Here is a 20361-nt window from a genome sequence, read left to right as displayed (position 1 = left end):
ATTTACAACAAGAATACATGTTTGCTTGAGAGTTAAAGCTGTGTCCCAAATGACACACTATACACTCATCCACTATGTACTTATGCACTATGTTCTCAACCATGTAGTGTATGAATTATATAAGGTTATTTTGTCATTCATAAACAGAGTCTGATAGCCCCTCCCCCTACGCTACGTAACTAAAGCTGCGACAGTTGAGTGCATGAAGTGTCTAACATTCCACACTTTGTTTTTTCGGTTATTTAAGTGCATCATCTGGTTATTTAAAGTGCACATTTTCTTTGTGGAATTTTCAGTGTGAAAATTACTACTCACACTATTTATACTAATAAAAAACTTCATAGAATAGTGCGTAAGTACGCGATTTAGGACACACCTTAAAGGAACACTCCACTATTTTTGACAACAGGCTCATTTTCCAACCCCCCTAGAGTTAAACAGTTGAGTTTTTCCGTTTTTGAATCCATTCAGCCGATCTTCGGGTCTGGCGGTAGCACTTTTAGCTTAGCATAGAATCATTGAATCTGATTAGACCGTTAGCATCTCGCTCGAAATGACCAAAGAATTTCTATATTTTTCCTATTTAAAATTTGACTCTTTTGTAGTTGCATCATGTACTAAGACCAATGGAAATTTAAAAGTTTAGATTTTCTAGGCCAATATGGCTAGGAACTATACTCTCATTCCGGCGTAATAATCAAGGATCTTTGCTGTCGTACCATGAGTGCAGCGGGCGCAATGATATTACACAGCGCCTGAAAATAGCCTAACTTCCACCAACATTACCAGTGTGACCACCTGCTTGCACAGGGAGCGTGCCTTCCATTGGAATTTACCCTGCTGGGGACTATTTTCAGGAAGCTACGTAATATCATTGCGCCTGCTGCACCCATGGTGAAAGTATAGTTCCTAGCCATATCGGCCTAGAAAATTGCAGCTTTTCATTTTCCGTCGGCCTTATATACGATGTAACTACAGAGGAGTCGTGTTTTAAATAGGAAAAATATTGAAACTCTTTGGTCATTTTTGAGCGAGATGCTAACTGTCTAATCAGATTCAATGATTCTATGCTAAGCTGCAGCTAAAAGTGCTAGCGCCAGACCCGAAGATCGACTGAATGGATTCAAAAACTGTAAACCTGTTTAACTTTAGGGGAGTTGGAAAATGCAAATGTAAAATGAAAATGTACACGTAAAATGAAAAAATTTCAAAAGTAGTGGAGTGTTCCTTTAAGAGATCCTATGGGTGTCTAAGAAATGCCTGACCAAAATGTTTTAATGTCTTACATCAGTGGGTTTCTCTAACTCAGTTTGTAAAACATGCAGTAAAGAAGTTGAAACGTATTATTATTGCACTAATCACATTACATTACTGATTATGTTTTAATCAGTGTTATTGTTTTATTAGTCAGTTATCAATTATTAGTTTGCTTTGAATTGGACGTACAGGTGATAATCATCAGCTTGCGTTTATAGATAATAGCTTGCAACTCATTCGCTTGTAATTAAAGGAAACAATCCATTCAGTTGGACTCGGGACATATGGACATTGTTGAAAGTTTCACACAGGCATCTGCGCGTGTGCTCACGGGTCCTAATTATCTTGAGTAAATGTCTGTTTTCTTTTTTCCAGGAGGGAAACTTCGATAGATTCTTGATTTGAGTTTGCCTTGAATTCCCAATTAAAGGGTGCTTGGTCTGGAGTACAGTACGCTTCTTCACTGATAAGGTATGCGACGTAAAAAAAAAACAGAGTTAATTTCTGAGCGTTTACTGTGGTTTGCGGTGTTTTTGTTTTCGGCTCTTGTTAGCTAGCCAGCTATGCTAGGCTAACAGTTTATTCACACCGCACGCGACGCGACAAAGTACATCGCGTATGCATTATAATTCAGTAGATGCATGCATGTAGAGCAAACAATTCTGTGCATGTAGTATTTACGCGAGTAGTTAATCGCAACAGATCGTGATTTGGCTCATTCAAGCGGTTAAAATGCGCAGTGAGGGATGCTGGTGTGCGGCATCGCGACTGAAATTGCGCATCAGACAGCTCCATTCATTCCGCGCGCGTTATTCGCTCATTACTGTAATCAAACAGACCAGCATATTCATTATAGTAAACTGCTTTGCTTGTGCTAACTGTTGACGCCCAGAATGTAATTTGCGTATTTAAGCCTTCACGCGTTTCCATTCATGCATAGTTTTTTAATTATTATTATTATTATTATTATTATTATTATACAATTATTTGTTTTCTGCGATTTAATAAACATGTTTTGATAATGGTTATCACTTCCTCTTACCCCCCCCCAAAGTCACACTTTGTTTAGTTAGATTAAACGGTGGTTTTTGGATACGTTGGTTATGAGAACCGTGCATATTTTTAGCATTTTCGCTTCTCCATTTATATATTGTTCTCTCACGAGAGGTTTTTACTGTGCACCTTCAATATATGTTAATTTTCTGCAAATGATAGTAATGAACATGCTTGTAATGATCAAATCTGCATGAAATAAATTCACCTTATCTGCTTTCTAAATGCATATTTTACACTGTAAAAATCGGGATCAATGTACTGAGTTCCTATCAAAGGCGTATGACCTGTAGGTTTTCTTTCTGATTTTAAATTGTTGTGTTTTAGGGTTAACAGAATATCAGTAAAATGAATGGGTAATGGAAAAAGTCCTGGGAGAAAATTGCCTTTTTAATTTTTTTGCATGTGCATATGTTCTGGGCCTTGAGCTTCTGGTGAAATCACACACTTGCATTCATTTGAGTGCAGTGCCCACATTTCAATATCGTAATCAACAACCAATGGATAGAACCAAGTCCCGTCCTACTCATTACTGTTTAGATAATCCATTATGCTGTATGCCATAAAACAAGTTGCTCCTTCTGTTTCATTTTGGCTTTAATAACATCGACAGCCTCTGAAAATAACGAAAAATTGCATTTTATTGGGTTGGATTAATTTTCTATTTTGTGTAGTTTAAGAACATGGTGTTATTGCATAGTGCACATGTATTTATCTTCCACTTAACCTTGAAACTATTGTCTTACAGTAGTTTGGCTGTCGTTGAAAGTGTAAGAATTGTAAGTCATGCCCAGTTCTGATTAGTTATTTTTTGACTCATGATGATGAGTATCAAACCTTTTAACGTTATTAATCAGGAAACCTTTTTGCTGTTTAGCTGTTTTTCATGTCATTGCATTGACGGTAGAGCTGCACTATTCCTCCTGTTAGAAACCCCAGAGGACCAGGTTTTAGAATTGTATTAAATGGGGAAGCCTATTAAATGGTTGATATGTTATGTGAGGTGTGTTACACAAACTATTAATCACTACTGGTAAAATTAGAAAATAAAGTTCACACATACTGTACATAAAAATCAGTAACCTAATGTTGAGAAAAGCCTTATTTGTATGATTTTAGCCCGATCATCTACTAATGGAGACTGTGAAATGTACAATCATTCTGCACTAAACGGCAGTGTCTTGTTGCCTATCACTGTTGCTACAATTTCACTGCTGCATGTTCTTACAAAATAGAAACTAAAAAGCTCTCTGTATTTGAGACACTATGGTGACATTTCTTCATTGGTGTGAAGCCAATGTGGTTTTAAGGTTTACCTTTTATGGTAGTGTCAACCAATTGGATGAACAAAATTTTCAACTTGGTTTATTTTATTGATGGACAGAATGCAATAAAATTCTGATTAAATATTTGAAGGTTTTTTTTTTTTTTAGGTTTTTTTTTTTTCTCTCCAATATTCGGTCTTTTAATAACTTGTAAAGGCTCAATATAAAGTTGATTATTGACAAAATGCAGTTTTTGAAATTGCACACTGACTGTGCATAGCTTTACAGACACATGCATCTTATTTAAGAGAAATATCATGTCCATGTTTTCCAGATTTTCAACCATTTTGTGGGCCACAAGTCATGTCTGGTATAGCATTAAGTCGTCTCGCACAAGAACGGAAGGCTTGGCGGAAAGACCATCCTTTTGTAAGTATGCGACATTTCCGATCATAGATGTGCAGCTGTTCTACAGAAATCCAGAAAGAGAGAGGTTTGTTTAACTGAAGTGTTTGAGATGCAACAGGTTTAGAGTAAATGTATCAGTTTCCAATCAATGACATTTTTAGAAAATTAAATTATTTAGAGTTTTCGTATTAACATTCGGAGAAGAGGCCCTGAAGGGGTTAATGAAGGGGAGTATGTTCCATCTGTGGAGGAGAAACTGTTTTTAATTTATTCTGCTGAGAAGTCACTATTGAAACTGTTGGGGTGTATTTGCTCACAAAAATGAGACCATAGATTAAAGAAAGTTTCTAGAGTCTGACATTTTGAAACCTTTGCAGCCACCCACAGGATTTATAAAAATTTTTATGCATGTGTGTATGTCTGTGTGTGTATATGTATTCATAAATATGACCCAAAAAATTATTAGATTTTCACACAAATCCTGAAAGTAGACAAAGAGAATCCAATCAAAGGAGACAAAAATGTTCACTTGGTCATTTGATTTGAGAAAAAATTATCCGGTGTTTAATATTTGTGAGTGGCAAAAGTATGTGAATTTTTGCTTTCAGTATCTGGTGTGACCCCCTTTTGCAGCAGTTATTGCAAGTAACAATACCTGTAACCGCTGATCAGTCCTGCACAACGGCTTGTAGGAATTTTAGCCCATTCCTCAGTACAGAACCACTTCAACTCTGTGATGTTGGTGGGTTTCCTCCTATGAACTGCTTGCTTCAGGTCCTTCCACAAAATTTCAATTGGATTAAAGGGTTAGTTCACCCAAAAACTAAAATAAGCCCATAAATGACTCACCCTCAAGTCATCCTAGGTGTACGACTTTCTTCTTTCAGACGAATTCAGTCTGAGTTGTACTTAAAAAATGGTCTTTGATCTTTCTAGCCATTTAATGCCACTCAGCGGGTGTTGGAGTGCATCAGTCAAAAAGAAGTGAAATAAAAAGCGCCCATCCTTTAAAAAAGTCTCACATGGCTCCAGGGGGTGAACAAAGCCCTCCTGTAGTGAATCGATGCGTTTTTGTAAGAAAAATAATCACGTAATAAACAATTTAATCTAGTTTACGCTCACTGCTGTAAACGAAGCAGTTCCGGGCAGATGACGTATGAGGTCGGCTTTGCGCATCAAAACAAAACAACGGTCATGAATTAGAAGTACAAAACAAGGATTTGTAAAGAAGAATGTTGGAGGGTTTCAATATAAGCCAAGAGGAGACTGGTTTTCCTTTGCTAAAGTAAGGAAACTTTGCTGCCTTTGCTACTGTTAACAAACGTTGGTTTTCATGAGACTCACCGGCGCATGCGCAACGCCGACCTCCAAACGTCATCCGCCCGGAGCTGCTTCGGTGTATAACCGTGAGAGCAAGCTACAAAGTTATGTTTGGAATATGGATATTTTTCTTACAAAAATGCATCGATTCACTACAGGAGGACTTTGTTCACTCCCAGGAGCCGTGTGAGACACTTATTTTTTTTTGCGGTCCTTTGAAACCTATTGGACTTTTACAAGTCTTTCTTTTAGAGTGTTCTTTGTAAGTGGACCACTCCTGGGGAGGGTAACAATTAGAGGTTAAATGGATCATAGTTGATCCATACGGACCAAGCTCCACGGGTTCGGCACACATGTGATTCGTGGATTAATTGCCAAATTTAACCATAATAGAGTGAAAGTTTATCAATTGTACGTGTTTACACACGCAACCAAGTTTTTAAACCATTCTAGCGTGAAAAGTGAAATGGAACTTGATTCATTACTTGCGTGCTGTTTTTCTATCACAGCTGCACAAACATGAAGCTCGCACACACAGAGAGGCAGGTTTGACTGCGCGTGAACATCGAACAGAATTTTCTTTCCTGACTCATTCACTCCTTGCCTTTGAACAGACGCATATACACAAAATTGGCAAAACACAGATCTTGACAGCCATTGTGGCAAATGCTATCTTTTTGTGTCTTAAGTGAACGAGAACAGCTGAGAATAAAAAAAAATTGGATGTGCATCAGGTCTTAAAGGGGCAGCAGCCTAATAATGTCTGCTGCTGTCATTATGCTCATCAAAACAAAACACATTTTTGACAAAGATGATTTTTTTTTTTAATGTCTACAGTGAACACTATGCAGATTAAATTTACACTTAAAGGGTTAGTTCACCCAAAAAATTAAAACGCTGTCATTAATTACTAGCCCTCATGTCATTTCAAACCCGTAAGACCTTCTGGAACACAAATGATATTTTTGATTAAATCTGGAGCTGTCTGACCCTGCATAGACAGCAATGCAACTGAAATGTTCCCAAGTCCAGAAACGTAGCAAGGAGATCTGTAAAATAATCCATGTGACATCAGCGGTTCATCCGCAATTATACAAAGCTACGAAAATACTTTTTGTGCGCAAAAGGAAAAAAAAAAAAAAATCAGCAATTTGTCTCCTCCGCATCACCCTGATGCCAATTTGGAGAATATCCACTGGACGTATGCTGTTCTGTGTCTGCTGCGTCACGCAGCTGAGATATTCTCCAAAATGGCACCAGGGTGATGCGGAGGAGACAAATTGTTAAATTTTTTTTTTTTTTTTTTTTTATTCTTTTGCGCACAAATTATGCTTGTAGCTTTGTATAATTGCGGATGAACCGCTGATGTCACATGGATTATTTTACAGATCTCCTTGCTACGTTTCTGGACTTGGGAACATTTCAGTTGCGTTGCTGTCTATGCAGGGTCAGACAGCTCCAGATTCCATCAAAAATATCTTCATTTGTGTTACGAAGATGAACAAAGGTCTTACGGGTTTGAAACGACATAAGGGTGAGTAATTAATGACAGAATTTTCATTTATGGGTGAACTAAATTTTTGGTGGGGTTCCTCCAGTAAAATTCGCATTCCAGGGGCTGAATATCACATTATTGGGGGCGCTTCAACCCGCGGCAACAGTGTTAAAGTAGCCCAATTCCATGGGGAAACTGCAGACTTTGCAACACTGATCTGAAAGCACATGCATGTTCTGTTGTATTTATCTATGCTTGTAATTTCTATAGCCTCTTTGTTCTTGTTTTTACTGGCTGTTCACTTCTCTTGTAATAATGTTTGAACTTTCTTAGGCTAAGAGTTTTTGCTGTGGTATCGTACTAATGGAAAGCAAAGTTACATAGATTGGGTGCCTCGAAAAAAATCCGATCTGTGCCTCAAAAACTGTAATATGATCCGAACTGTGAGATTTGTGATCCGTTGAACCACTTGTAACAGTGGTCTTGAATTTCTTCCATTTGTACACAATCTGTCTGACTGTCGATTGGTGGAGTCCAAACTCTTTAGAGATGGCTTTAAAACATCAACGTAAAACTTTTTTTTTTTTTTTTTTTTTTCCTCTCTCTCTGAGGTCCTCCGAGATCTCCTTTATTCATGCCATGATACACTTCCACAAGCATGACCAAACTTTGATGGATACCTGTTCTTTAAATAAAACACTGCACACACTGACACCTGCTAGTCATCTCACTGATTAAAAGCATCTCTGAAGAGATGGACTCTAATTTCACCTTCAAATTAATAGCTTATCCTAGAGATTCACATTCTTTTGCCGCTCACAGATATGTAATATTGGATCGTTTTCCTGAATAAATGAGTGACAGAGTATTGATTTTCATCTCATCTGTTTGATTGGGTTCTGTCAACTTTCAGGACTTGCATGAAAATCTCATGATTTCTTTGGGTTATATTTATGCAGGAATATAGACTATTTTAAAGGGTTCACAAACTTTCAAGCAGCACTATATATTATTATCATTATGCATCTTTTTTTTTTTTTTTTTCTCCTCCTCAGGGTTTTGTAGCTGTACCAACAAAAAACCCTGATGGAACAATGAACCTGATGAATTGGGAGTGTGCCATCCCTGGAAAAAAAGGGGTAAGTGTCAATCTGGATGTAATGTTTCCGTTCAACATGTTTGTGTTCTATGAATACCACATTAATATTTCAAGTTTGTAAGACCCATTACTATTTACAACTAGTATTTGCTTTCATCTTAAATGTCTTCTGTGAACTGTTTTGTAATTGTGTGGTTTGAGAAGGGGAAGAAAAAAAAACAAACATGTTTTGGACCTTGTATGCCTTTTGTATTTATTATGAATGAAGATAATGGTAACTTAATGTTTCTTTTCAGACACCGTGGGAGGGAGGCTTGTTCAAACTTCGGATGCTGTTCAAGGACGACTACCCTTCTTCTCCACCAAAGTGTAAATCAGATGTTTAGTGGATCTAATCCTTTGTTTGTACTTTGTAATATGCACATTGTGTCGAATTATGGCTGGTTTTTATAATGTGACCTCTACAGGTAAATTTGAGCCCCCTTTATTCCATCCGAATGTATATCCGTCTGGTACCGTATGCTTGTCTATATTAGAGGAAGACAAAGACTGGAGGCCTGCCATTACAATCAAGCAGGTAAGCTGTAAAGTATGGATCCTTAAAGGTTGCACCACTTTGTAAATTGAAGGACGTGTTGTTAAATGCTCTTTAAATAGAACAGCCAATAAAATAGTTCAAGATTGTTTAAGGATGAATTATATTTTCATTGGATTTCATTTTCAGTTTTTTTTTTCTAAATTAAACTTTAAATGTCATATTGATTTTTGATGCATCTTACAATCTCCTTAAACCAAATCTTCCTTGCAATCCTGAAGAGGGCAGTGTTATCTCATAAAGCTCCGCAACTGATTTCTATTTCTAGATCTTGCTAGGAATCCAAGAACTCCTTAATGAACCAAATATTCAGGACCCCGCACAGGCCGAAGCATACACAATTTACTGGTACGCACCTCCATCTCAAATAAAGTCTTGCCTGTTGAGTATGTAATGCTTATTGCCTCTGTTATGAATCTTGTGTTTGCATTTCTGTTTCAGCCAGAACAGAGTGGAGTATGAAAAAAGGGTCAGAGCACAAGCCAAAAAGTTCTCGCCGTAAACCACAAGATTTCGCACTCTATTGGAAATGGGTTTTGACCAGGTCTCCTTGCCCCTGTTACTCCCCCTTACAAATCATATCCACTTCATACTAATTTACTTCTGGGTTTAAAGAAATGAATGTGTCGTGCCATTGTCAATCCACTGATGCTCGTCCTGACAAACTCTTCCTGGGGTTTTAAATTTGGCCTTTTGTATAGTTTCTTTTTCCTTCGCATTTGGGCAGCTGAGATGCTCACAAAGTTGTGGATTTTTTTTTTTTTTTTTTTTTTTTGGGTGGGATTACTTGGTAACAGTGCTACATATTTGCAAAAAAAAAGGCACAATAAACATCATCCACATGCAGAAGAAATGATATTCCACAGATGCAGAGGTATGAGCATAAAACTGCTTTCGTTTTGCTTGATCTTTGTTTTCTTTCAGACTGGCCTCCTTAGTCTCTTTCATAGTTTTAATAATTTAAACCTTGCTATTAATGTCAGTATTTCAACTGCTGTAAAATGATACTTTTATACTTTCTTTACTTTGGATTAGTGTCTGTAGAGAGATTTCCATTCCTGATGCAGGCAGTGTACTAAGCATGCACCATTCAGTATGATAGCGTTGTGCTGCCTCGGCCGTCTGTGTTTTGCAAAAGGAGAAGAAAAAAAAAAAAAAGACTTAACGTAAAAGGCATCTGAATCAAATGGTTGGTTAGTTAACCGCTGCATCAGTCTCTTTGTGTTCATATGGTGTTTTGTTCATGTAAGTGTATAGAGTAAATAAAATGTTTATACAAAGCCAGTTGTGAATGCAGGTATGTTCTTCTCATGAATGGATTGATATCAACCATCTTGAAAGGTAAGTCTTTTCATGGTTCTTGATCATGTTCAATTTTAATGTTTGAATGCCACTGGAATGAGGTTTGGTTTACTGCCATATGTAGTGAATGGAAGCAAACACGGAAGATTGTCAATTTGGGAAGAGCTTAACTTGTCTCTGGAGCTGCAGTATGCATGACAACTCTGGAAACTGTTGTTATTGATAGCAGTAATGATATACATTTTATTGTTATTGTCAATATTCTTTTCTTTTTTTTTTTAAATGTGAAAATATGCAGACATGAGAAAATGTTGAAAATCTGATTTAATAATTGTGTAATAAGTGTTTTATAAAATGTCAAGTAGTAGACAGGAATTGGAAAAATTATTTTATCAATTTATAACTTAAAAAAAGATGCCAAACTATGAATATTTAATTGTTTAAATGATTTAAAAAGACGTTTCATTAAATGTGTTAGTAATATGCATATCAATAATTTTCAAATTCGTAGTATTAGTGATATCAATTGTTTTTTTCAAAGTTATAAAATGTGTGACCTCTACAAGTTTTATGACTCATGTTTTGAATATGATGGTGATAATATAACCAGTCTTGACAGTGACGTGCCATCTTGAGTGGTGAGGATCTTGCATCACTTCATAACTACAGGAATACTGGTGATTTATTAATTACACTTTATGTATATGTTTTGTATTCTGAATGAGAACAGTTTTTATAAATCATGTATGTGATTAGGTGGAACTTGGTGGTATGGTTGGAGAATCAATCAGAGTAAATTTGAAGTGTTGATTTATTATTGCCATCAGATTTAGCAGAAGCTTTCTAGGCTCGATGCTGCCTAGCAGCTGCAGACCAGGAGCCCTACATAGAAGGTCAGTGTTTTGTTGGGCCGTTTGGAGGGATCTAACCAGACACCCATGAGAAAAATGCCCACTGTTGAATGTTAAAGGAGTAATAATGGCTGGCCTTGAATTTGATAAGACTCCCCATTGAAATGAGAAGTTAATGCAGGGGAATTTATGTGCTAATTATGTATTCTTCCTCACAAAGGTAATGTTTAATCACGCTGACATTAACTTGGTAAGGTGTGAATTCATGAGAATTGCAGGTACTGTGAGCTTGTCAACGCTGTTCTGAAAGAATGAGGAAAAACCCTGGACTCCAGCCTCTTGCGGGGTCACCACAATTATGAATATGAGTATTTTCTGCATGATTTCTACAGTCTGAGCTGTAAGGAAACTGTTAAGGGGGAATCTTGTCAGTATAGAGACAGAAAGACACTTAAGTTGTTCTTCTGCTAATTGCAGGAGGAGATTGCTAGAGTGTAACTTCTTGGTAATTACTTTCTTTAACTCTTAGCACATTTTGATACTTTTAAATTTTTGGTTTTATGCAATTAAAATTAAATCCAAAATCTCCGCTTTACTAAAACTGCCATACTATAATAAGTGGTAGAATTATAGGCAAACTACTACCTTTCCAATTTTGGTATGTAGCTCATTCTTTTATCAATAAATTATACCTAAAAGAATAGTACTCACTAAAATTCCTGAAAATTTGCTCGCCCTCAAGCCAGCCAAGATGCAGAGGAGTTTGTTTCTTAAATAGAGAAAGTAATATTATTTGCAGAGGACAGCTTTTATAAGCTGTTTGGACTCGTACTGACAGCACGCACTCACTGCAGAACATCCATTGGTGAACAAGTAATGTAATGGGGTGAACTATTCTTTCAAATCTTGCAGATATTTAAGGACAGGTGTTCAATTTCCTTTCTAAGTTATGATTTTTTTTTCTTCTTCCTTTCTGGCCGATGATAAAATGGCTAAAAAAATCGCATTGATTTACACCGAAACTCATGAGCTATAAGGATCTGAATATCATAGCGGTTTAGAGATGAGCTTTTTGATTTAGGGTAGTAAGTAGACAACTAGCAACCACAAAAATGGGCTAACAACCACATAGCAATGCACTAGAATTATGTTGGCTTGTTTTGCATGGGGGAAAAAACTTTTAACTCTAATTGGAAATTAATGTGCTCTTTGAGTTTCATGGCACACAGTAGGTTTTTGAAGGCATATGCATCACTCTGCATTTTGCTAATTGCAATGTATAAGACAAAAATGTCTCTAATAATGTCTCTTTAAGTGTCATTTGTGTGTCTTAAGGGATTTCCTACAGTAACCTTGTTGATTGCCATCTTTGAGTAGCTGGTTAAACAAGCTTAACACACAATGCAAAAGACAGTTCTGCAATGCAAATTAAATCATTAACAGTGCTCTGCCCACATCCTCGACATTGATGCAATTCTCTCCCCATTTCTGGAAAGGTGGCGTTGATTATTTTTCTCAGTCACGCTTCATAAAGGCTGATTGCCATTTAGAGACCTTTTACTCCTGACATCAATTTCATTTCTAAATGACTTATTTTCTCTGTATCCAGAATCGCTGCATGTAATATCCTTTTAGTAATCACTCCACAGATGTAATGGGAAAATTGTAACCTACATGTTCAGGTGTCACAGACAGTCCGAGACCAGGAAGAGAAATATCCTTTGATGCATTATTGCATTCCCTTTCCAAAAAAAAAAAAAAAAAAAATGGTAGATCCTGTTGCGTGTTTTTTACTTTGTTTTAAAGATGTTGTGGGGTTGGTGCTTTAAATCTAATCTAGCTGGGGCAGTGCACTAATGATGTGCCCATGGAAACAGATGGAAGGGTCAATGTGAACCTTTTCCTCTGATCAGAAACCAACAGATATCGGCAGTCATCCACCAAGGGATGTACCACACATTATATGTCAAGAAGCTGTCATTTATATGGTGGGAATTGAATTCTCTGCGTATATTGATGTGTTAGATTAAATGTATGAGTCATTTTAATATCAAGAAATAACTTTCCTGTCTGACTGTTTATTGAGCCGAGCTTTGTTATTCACCTTAGACTTGATGTTCGTGAAGCCTTTCGAATTAACTACGTTTCTGCATGAATGACTCATGAAATATGATTTCAGCTGCATCCAGGTACAATAACAGACTTAATCAATTAGCAACATGCACAACATTTGGCAGTTCTGTATTTTTAATGAACAAATGCTTTGTACAACCAAAATAATTAATGGAAAAAGTATGTGAGAACTTATATCTAGTATCTAGCAGAATTAAGCTCCTTTAGCCATATATGTAGCTCTACACTCTCAGAAAAAAAGGTATAAAAGCTGACACTGGGACAGTACCCTTACAAAAGGTATAACTTTGTATCTTATTTACCCACAAAAGGTGCATTAGTGCCATAAAAGTACATATTTGTACTTGCATTGTACAAATTAGTACCTAAATGGTACATAGTGCCTTACATACCACCGAGAGTGTGGGTTGGAGTTACTATTATTGTTTTTATTTATTTGTTTTGTTCTGGACCTTTGGTGAAAATAGATTTTGTAAACCCCTTATTAAAAATAAATATTACAGAAAGACAATCATATGGACGCTTGTTGTAGCTTTATATTTTGCACTTCTTACCTTCTAATATCTTTTAAAATAACTGACCTTTGCTTAGAAAAAAAAAAAAGAAAAGACAATTGTGCAAAAACTCACAATCACAATATATAAAGTTGCTGCAATATGATTCCATTCATATTTATTTTTTAATATGAAACCTACGAAATCTTTTTCAGCTTCCCTCAACTTTTCTTAATGTATGGAATCCTGTTTCTGGTGCAGAATTAGAAGAGGTCATTGCAATTTTTATTTCTCCCATTTGACATTATATTTAATATTTGCAACTTGTATATCAAAGTTGTGACTTAATGTCTTGAAATGTAAATAAAGCTCAATTCCAAAAAATAAATAATTGAAATAATATTTAGCTCTTTCTAAACTATAAGGTTTTCTACAAGAAATCAGTTTTCTATCTTATGCTGCATGCTTTTCTTTAGATTATGTAATATTCTTTGAGGCTCCTTCATACGATCACTTGTGGCAGCACTGAATAACCCCCTAATATATTAGTGCTTACAATTATACAAAGGAGGAGACGCCTGTGCGATGACGATTCAATCCATGAAAGCTTTGAGTGCAGTCTATGATGGAAGCTTGAAAGAAATATTTCCATTTGATCCTTTCAAACTGTGATATGTTTGAGTACAAAACAGTACATCGCACCACAAGTGGGCTAGTGGAAGTGCAAACCTCTAGAGCTTCAAAAGACCCATCAATTGCGGCAAATGGCTATTTATAAAGTCCAGGCCCTAATTCTCCATGTTACAAGCACTCAGCGTTTGCAGGAAAACAACACAGTAGCATCCTGTTAAATCTAATTCATTCTGACCCGACCACTTAGCATGCACTCAAAAAGAAAGAAACCTGCTTGGTGTAGTCCAGTGGATCTCATTACATCGGGTTATGGCTCAATAACAGTGCCTCATACTCTTAATTATGGCTTTTACGACTTTTAACATGTTTTAGTTGTTGTGGAAAGTCTGTTTTAATGCTAATGCATCTATAAATTACTAAATTGGACATATTGGATGTAACTAGTCAGCACCGGAGCCAAAAGGTTGAGAACAATGTTATGTTCAGAAAATACACTGTATTTTAATGTTGTTTTTAATCCTTTCCCCAACTAAACTAAGAGACAGTTAGAGACCCTTTAAAGAAATAAAATGAACTTTGTGTGTATGTGTGTAGTGCAGCTTTTTCGAAAAAGATTTTAACCCTCATAATGAATGTAAAATCTGCATAAGACATTGGCATTCTGGAATAAGTTTGAACCCATAAAACAGTCATAACAAAAACCGTATTCTATCTGATCAATAACTTCTCATTAATGAGAAAATGTACACAAAATATTTAAAATGTACCATAGGTATGAGGTATTTCAATGTTATTACTACATTTAACCCTTTTTTAATTAAAAACATTTTTTTTTAAATGTCAAACTTTACATGAACTACGAAAAAAAAAAAAAAAACTATTTTTTTCCCAGTATGAGTAATTTCAATATATCATTATGAAATGTATAAGAAAACATAATTTAAGAATTACCAATATCAACTATATTTACTTTCCTTTTATTTAATAAATGACTGCTCAAAAAGAGTCAAATTTATGAATGTTACATACTTTTTCTAACAAAACAACTTCAAAATAACATAAATATCACTCTGGAACATTTTAAATCAATTAAATATAATTTAGTTGCGCAAACATCCGGGGGAATAAGATGCTGCTTGGTTCATCAATAAGCAATTTAACAAAATTTATAGTCTCTGAAGTATGTGAGATACAGAAATGAGACCAAAAAAAAAAAAAAAGGATGTACAAAAAGTATTTTTGAGATTTAATTTATAGATGAAAAAAAAAAAAGTCTGTATAACATCATGTGTAGACATTTCACATGTTCAAAGTTTGGTTCCCATACTTAAAACTCTATCTAAATGAGATTATTCATTTAAAATCATACATATATAAATATATATTTTAATTAATATATATATATATATATATATATATATATATATATATATATATATATATATATATATATATATATATATATATATATATATATATATATCACCTCCCAAGTTACTTCAGAGTAGTTAGTTATACTTTTTGCTTGTGTAGAATAGCTAACTGCTATTTGAATACAGTAGTTTGTTTAATTATATGATTAGCTTTTATCTTCACAAACTGCAGTTTCAAAGCCGCTTCCCTAAGATGTTGGATGGCGACAATCCCAGTCCATTCCAGCATTCAAGCCAGGTGTTTGATTTCAGCACAGCTGTGAAATCAATGAAAGTAAATAACCGTTAAACACATCCTCCTGTCCCCACCTTCTTGCATGCAGGTAAAGCCGTTTAGAGCTTCTTCCAGCAATTTGGAAATCCGTTGCTGAGAAGAGATGCCCGGCTGGTGCTTTGTTTTATTGGCTCTGCTAAAGAATAATTTCAGTGTACTGAGAGGCACCTCTCCCCAGCAGCTACGTAATTAATGTGTCCGAACCTATTTATAGTTGCGAGGAAAGGCAGTGGAGACGTGGGTGGTGTAGATGGGTGGGGGCTACGGGTGGTGGTGGGGTATAAGGATCGAGCCGGGGGGGTGAAGTGACACTTTCGCCTCTTCGCTGTGAATTCTGAGGCTTCATACGTGGATGACAAATAGTGAAATGTCCTGAGACAGGGTCTGATGTAGCAATAAAAGACACAAACTGAACCGAGTCTAGAAACAAACAAACAAAAAAAATGGGTTTAGCCTACAGAATCAAGGGGGACCTTCGGCCCTAGGTTTCCACAGTTCTTTGAACAAAAATGGCCCGTGATGGAATCATCTGGGTTCTTCTTGCGTTTAAAAGCTCTTGTGTGGGACATTAAACAAAATGAACAACTGGCATTTGGCAAAGATTGTGTTTTAATTTCCTGAACTGACTTGCCAGATCTGTCTTCTGAGACTGAGGTTGGCTCATCCAATAGCTGTGTTGGCACTAATCTAATCTGGTTTCCCACGTTGAAAAACCGGTAATCAATAACACCAGCTCAATAAGATCAGCTTATATTAGTGAAGGAGTGGGCTAATTTGAAAGAACTCACCCATATAGCCTGTCACGTGCACACATTTAAATTAAAAACAGAACAGAATAAGGCACAAAACATTTCAGCGATGTTCTCTAGATTGATTCTCTCAGAAGTTCTCTGTTTTTGTAGATCTTCCTCTTGCGATCTACAAAGACTCCTCAATGGTCTGTGCTCTTTTTTTTTTTTTTTTTCTCTGGCCCTGAGCACTAAAAGCAACGTGTTTTCTCATATTCTCACACGCATGTGCATGAACACACGTTCGGTCTGTGACAGCATGAGTCACCGCACTGTTTTGGAGCTCTGGTCCACGCTTCTGTTTTACTCATACTAATGTCTCAGATGTACTGTCTGCAGGGTAGCACCTCCTCCTACTGGTTTGTCTAATTGGAACAAAATAGAGGAGACCTACATAGATGCCAAGTCTTGGCTGTGGCTTTCTTTTAGTGAAAGCTCTGAAAACAATAGCCTGGAGGTTTTATGTAGGTTTTGTGAAATTTGCCCTAGTTATGCAATGCTGGCAAACCCACAGTAAGGGAGAGTCTATTATTGGGCTGATTTATAAAATTGTAGGCTGTCCAGACTGTGATATTCATCTGTTTGGCAGGCAGTACTCATGCAACCCTTATAGAGAGTCTATTATTCTCAATACCAAAGCAGATGACTTGTTGTAGCTACAAATACTGACAGGTTCTGGACGTCTTTTTTATTATTATATTATGCTGCTGCACATGACCTACACATAAAACTAAAACATTTTTCTTGTTCTATAATAGTATAAAACACGGCAAAGCTGTTCTTTCTTGGCAAAGCGGCTGACAGCCCCTCAGCAACAGCTCGAGGCATGCAAAGTAGTCTTGCACTTCCCTTTACCATATATAGCTCATACCGGCGCGCACAAGAGCAGACGGAAACGTGTCGGAGAAATTAAAACCTTTCCCTGTAATCAGATGAGGACAAATTAACGTTTATTGCTTAGTTGACATCTCCCGACTTAAAGGGATATAGCACCAACCAGTTGCGTAGATTTCGATGGGCGAAGAAAAGTCTGAGACGCACAGAAACATCGCACAGCAGTGAATGAGAAATCCACAGGTGAGATGCCTTTCTATGGATTTATACGTGAATTGTGTTGTCTGAATTGTATTCTTTCATTTAACGTTGTGAATTGCAGTCTAATAAGCTTGAGTAGGAAATATTTCTAGCTTTATTCTGTTACCTGTGAGTACAAGTCAATGTATATGTTGTTAAGTCTTGCTTTACACCTGCGTTATAGTGTTACAGATTAATTTTTTTATTTTTTCAATATACTAAATCGTATTATTTTTGTAATTTATTCTGCTTAATGGCTTACTGTGGATTTGAATTGCGATTTAGTGGCTGTTTGGGCTTTTTAAGCTTTTGATTGAATGTTTCTACCTTTTTTTTCCTGCTTGCAGATCTCTGTTCATGTCTTATAGTAGCTAGTTCAACACCTGTAGCTATGTCTCAACAGATGTTATGCGTAATAAAGTAGCTCTCAGAGGGCGCAGTTTTTGTATTTAATTATTCATTTATTTGTCTGACAGTGAAAAAGAGCATTTTGCCCTCAAACTGAATCATCAGCTTGCTTTTGTATTTTGTATGCAGTCATTAGACACAAGTAGAATTGTAAATGGTGTGATGTATATCATTAAGTTTTGTTGATGTATTAGCTGGTGTTTCATATCCCATTCTTTTGTCTAGATTGTAAAAATGTAATGGATTAAATAGTATAAAACTGCTCCATGCACTAAAAATCTAAATATTTGTTCAAATTTGAAATTTAAAAGAGTGCAGATTTCACCCACCGAATGCACACATAATGCAAGAATAATTGAGAGACGTGTGTTTGGATAACTTGGGGTACTCATAAAAATCTTCATTTAAATGCGAACACATATTTTATTTTACCCCTGAGTGTTGATGGTGCAATGGTGCACAAGGGAGTTAGTTGCCAAGACAACAACACATATAGACACAAGATAAGGTTGAAAATTCAAGAAGCAAATTAATAATAAATCATGTGTAGCATATTCATTTAAACAGTTTGGAGTGCAAAAACTTTTCAGTACAAAGAGTGAAAAAAAATCACATAGACTTAAATGGCACATAGGAGCTTAACGACTTAACAAGTAGTTAGATTAAGTGGAGTTTAGTCATAACAGTGTTGTAAATAACCATTGGCTAATTCATTTGATTGTGTGAAGTTGAGTGGAAAAGAATTTAGATATAATAAAATGTATTTGATTTTTATATACTGTATTCATCGTAAACATCATCTCATAAATTGTCAAGAATTTAGAAAATATTGTATACAAGATTAAGATATCAAGCTGAAAACTATGTCTTTCTGTTTTTACATTGGCCATAGAGAAGCGAATGCTCACGCAAGAGCTTGTCCCGCTGTAATTGAATGTGAAAGCTCCGCAGTCTTCCCTTTGGTGTCTGATTGACAGTTTAAATCTTTGCTGCTCTTAATGGGGGCTTGAGCAGACGTGTGAGCAGAGCTTCCTGCCACAGGTGAAAGACAGCACTCCATTCTCTCATCTGTCTTTCTGTGAGTTGCTGTTGATGCTGTGGGTCTCAGTACAGCTATAGAGAGAGAGAAAAAAAGTGGAATTGTATTATTTATTTATTTATTTTCAGCCTCTATATTTTAATGTGCTGCAATCAGATGCCGTCTTTGAGTTTAAGAGTCCTTTGATTTGAAAGTAACTGGTATTTTATTAGAGCTGTTGGTTTGCAAATGTCCATCCATTTTTCATTCCTCTCTAAAATCATGACGGCTCGTCATCATTTACCCTTTATGTTTCTCAATAATCAGCTGCTCCACTTTAGTAGAGTAAAATTCCACTGCCTCATTTGAGAAGACTTTTCTTGAAAGTTGCTGTTGATTTGAGCAGTGACCTAAAACTGTAGTAAATGTCAAATAAATCAAGGGAATATTATTGTTTCATATGAAATAAGCAGCACAGAATTTCAGAATTTATAGTGGACTACACAGCCTGACAGATGGAAAATATGTGAAATAGATGGTAATAATTGTGAAAAGTAAATAGTAAATTAAAAGTAAATTATGAAAAATGAAATTTGTGATAATTTACTCACCCTCTCTTCACAGCTCTGTTCTTTATGATGGTAGTTTATAGTGACCCTACCTAATAAGGTCCAAAAATGCATCATACAATTTATCGTACTTCTTCAAGTCTTCTGAAATCATTTAAAGCATTGTGTGATGAACAAAATGAAATTTAAATAATTATTCACTGAATGTCCATCAGTGAGTTGAACGAGAACCACAAAACTGTTGTATAGCTGCAAAAAACTTGAATATAGCTCAATTTTTGTTATTTTTGGAGCTTAACATTCGTGCACAGACATTTTGGATGATGTAAGGGTGAGTAAAGGATAACAGAATTTACATTTTTTGGTGAACTATCCCTTTGGCCTGAAAAGAAATCTAGATAAACTGCTCTTTTTCAAGGATCAAGCATTCTAAATTAAGCGGCTTCCTAAAATACCATGTTTTAGCCAAAATTCAGCGCAGCAGTGCATGTATCCTTTGTGGAGAATTCAATTCAGGATGCACTGCAATGACCTGAAAAAATATATATATAAATAAATAAATGAAAATAAAATAAATAAAAAATGTGAAAAATAGATATAAATGTATAATATAATATAATATAATATATATGATGAGTGGGGCGGGGCCGACAGCCATGGAAACGGAGCGAGGCCAGTGGAGTTAATGATAATAAGCGACACCTGCAACAATCACTGGTCTCGAGTCCCACGGAGGAGCTCCAGAAGGATAAAAGGAGGAGTGAAGACAGTGCAAGACAGGAGAGGACCAGGCTTGGATTATTTTATGTTGTTTTGGTTTTGTTTGTGCGCGGCAGTCATCCGTGAGGGGCTGTCGTGCTATTTTCAGTTTTGTTTTTATTTTATTATTAAA

At 36.0% G+C, this 20361-nt stretch overlaps 2 protein-coding genes across 2 annotated transcripts in view; both read left to right on the top strand.

Moving 5' to 3' along the window:
- The first annotated feature begins 1517 nt into the window (after nucleotides 1-1517).
- On the top strand, nucleotides 1518-9772 carry LOC109050538 (SUMO-conjugating enzyme UBC9-B). The gene is made up of 7 exons (XM_019068099.2): nucleotides 1518-1728; nucleotides 3910-4004; nucleotides 7854-7937; nucleotides 8194-8266; nucleotides 8365-8474; nucleotides 8761-8840; nucleotides 8934-9772. The coding sequence occupies exons 2-7, from the start codon at nucleotides 3939-3941 to the stop codon at nucleotides 8992-8994; spliced, it is 474 nt and encodes a 157-aa protein (XP_018923644.1). The 5' UTR covers nucleotides 1518-1728; nucleotides 3910-3938; the 3' UTR covers nucleotides 8995-9772.
- Nucleotides 9773-16945: 7173 nt separating this feature from the next.
- LOC109045108 (BAI1-associated protein 3-like) overlaps nucleotides 16946-20361 on the top strand; it is a 50749-nt gene continuing 47333 nt past the window's right edge. Inside the window, exon 1 of the mRNA XM_042720050.1 lies at nucleotides 16946-17477. The gene's annotated coding sequence lies outside the window, so the exon portion shown is untranslated. The remainder of the gene's footprint in view (nucleotides 17478-20361) is intronic.

The sequence above is a fragment of the Cyprinus carpio genome, chromosome B3 (assembly GCF_018340385.1).
Source record: "Cyprinus carpio isolate SPL01 chromosome B3, ASM1834038v1, whole genome shotgun sequence".
NCBI lineage: Eukaryota > Metazoa > Chordata > Actinopteri > Cypriniformes > Cyprinidae > Cyprinus > Cyprinus carpio.
Note: the sequence above shows the minus strand (reverse complement) of the source record. Positions and strands in the feature narration are given on the sequence as shown.

Excerpts from the sequence above, each read along its gene's own strand:
- LOC109050538 (XM_019068099.2), top strand. The coding sequence starts at position 3,939 with ATGTCTGGTATAGCATTAAGTCGTCTCGCACAAGAACGGAAGGCTTGG. Across the intron at positions 8,267-8,364 it reads CCCTTCTTCTCCACCAAAGT|GTAAATTTGAGCCCCCTTTA; the intron begins GTAAATCAGATG and ends TGACCTCTACAG. Across the intron at positions 8,841-8,933 it reads GAAGCATACACAATTTACTG|CCAGAACAGAGTGGAGTATG; the intron begins GTACGCACCTCC and ends TTTCTGTTTCAG.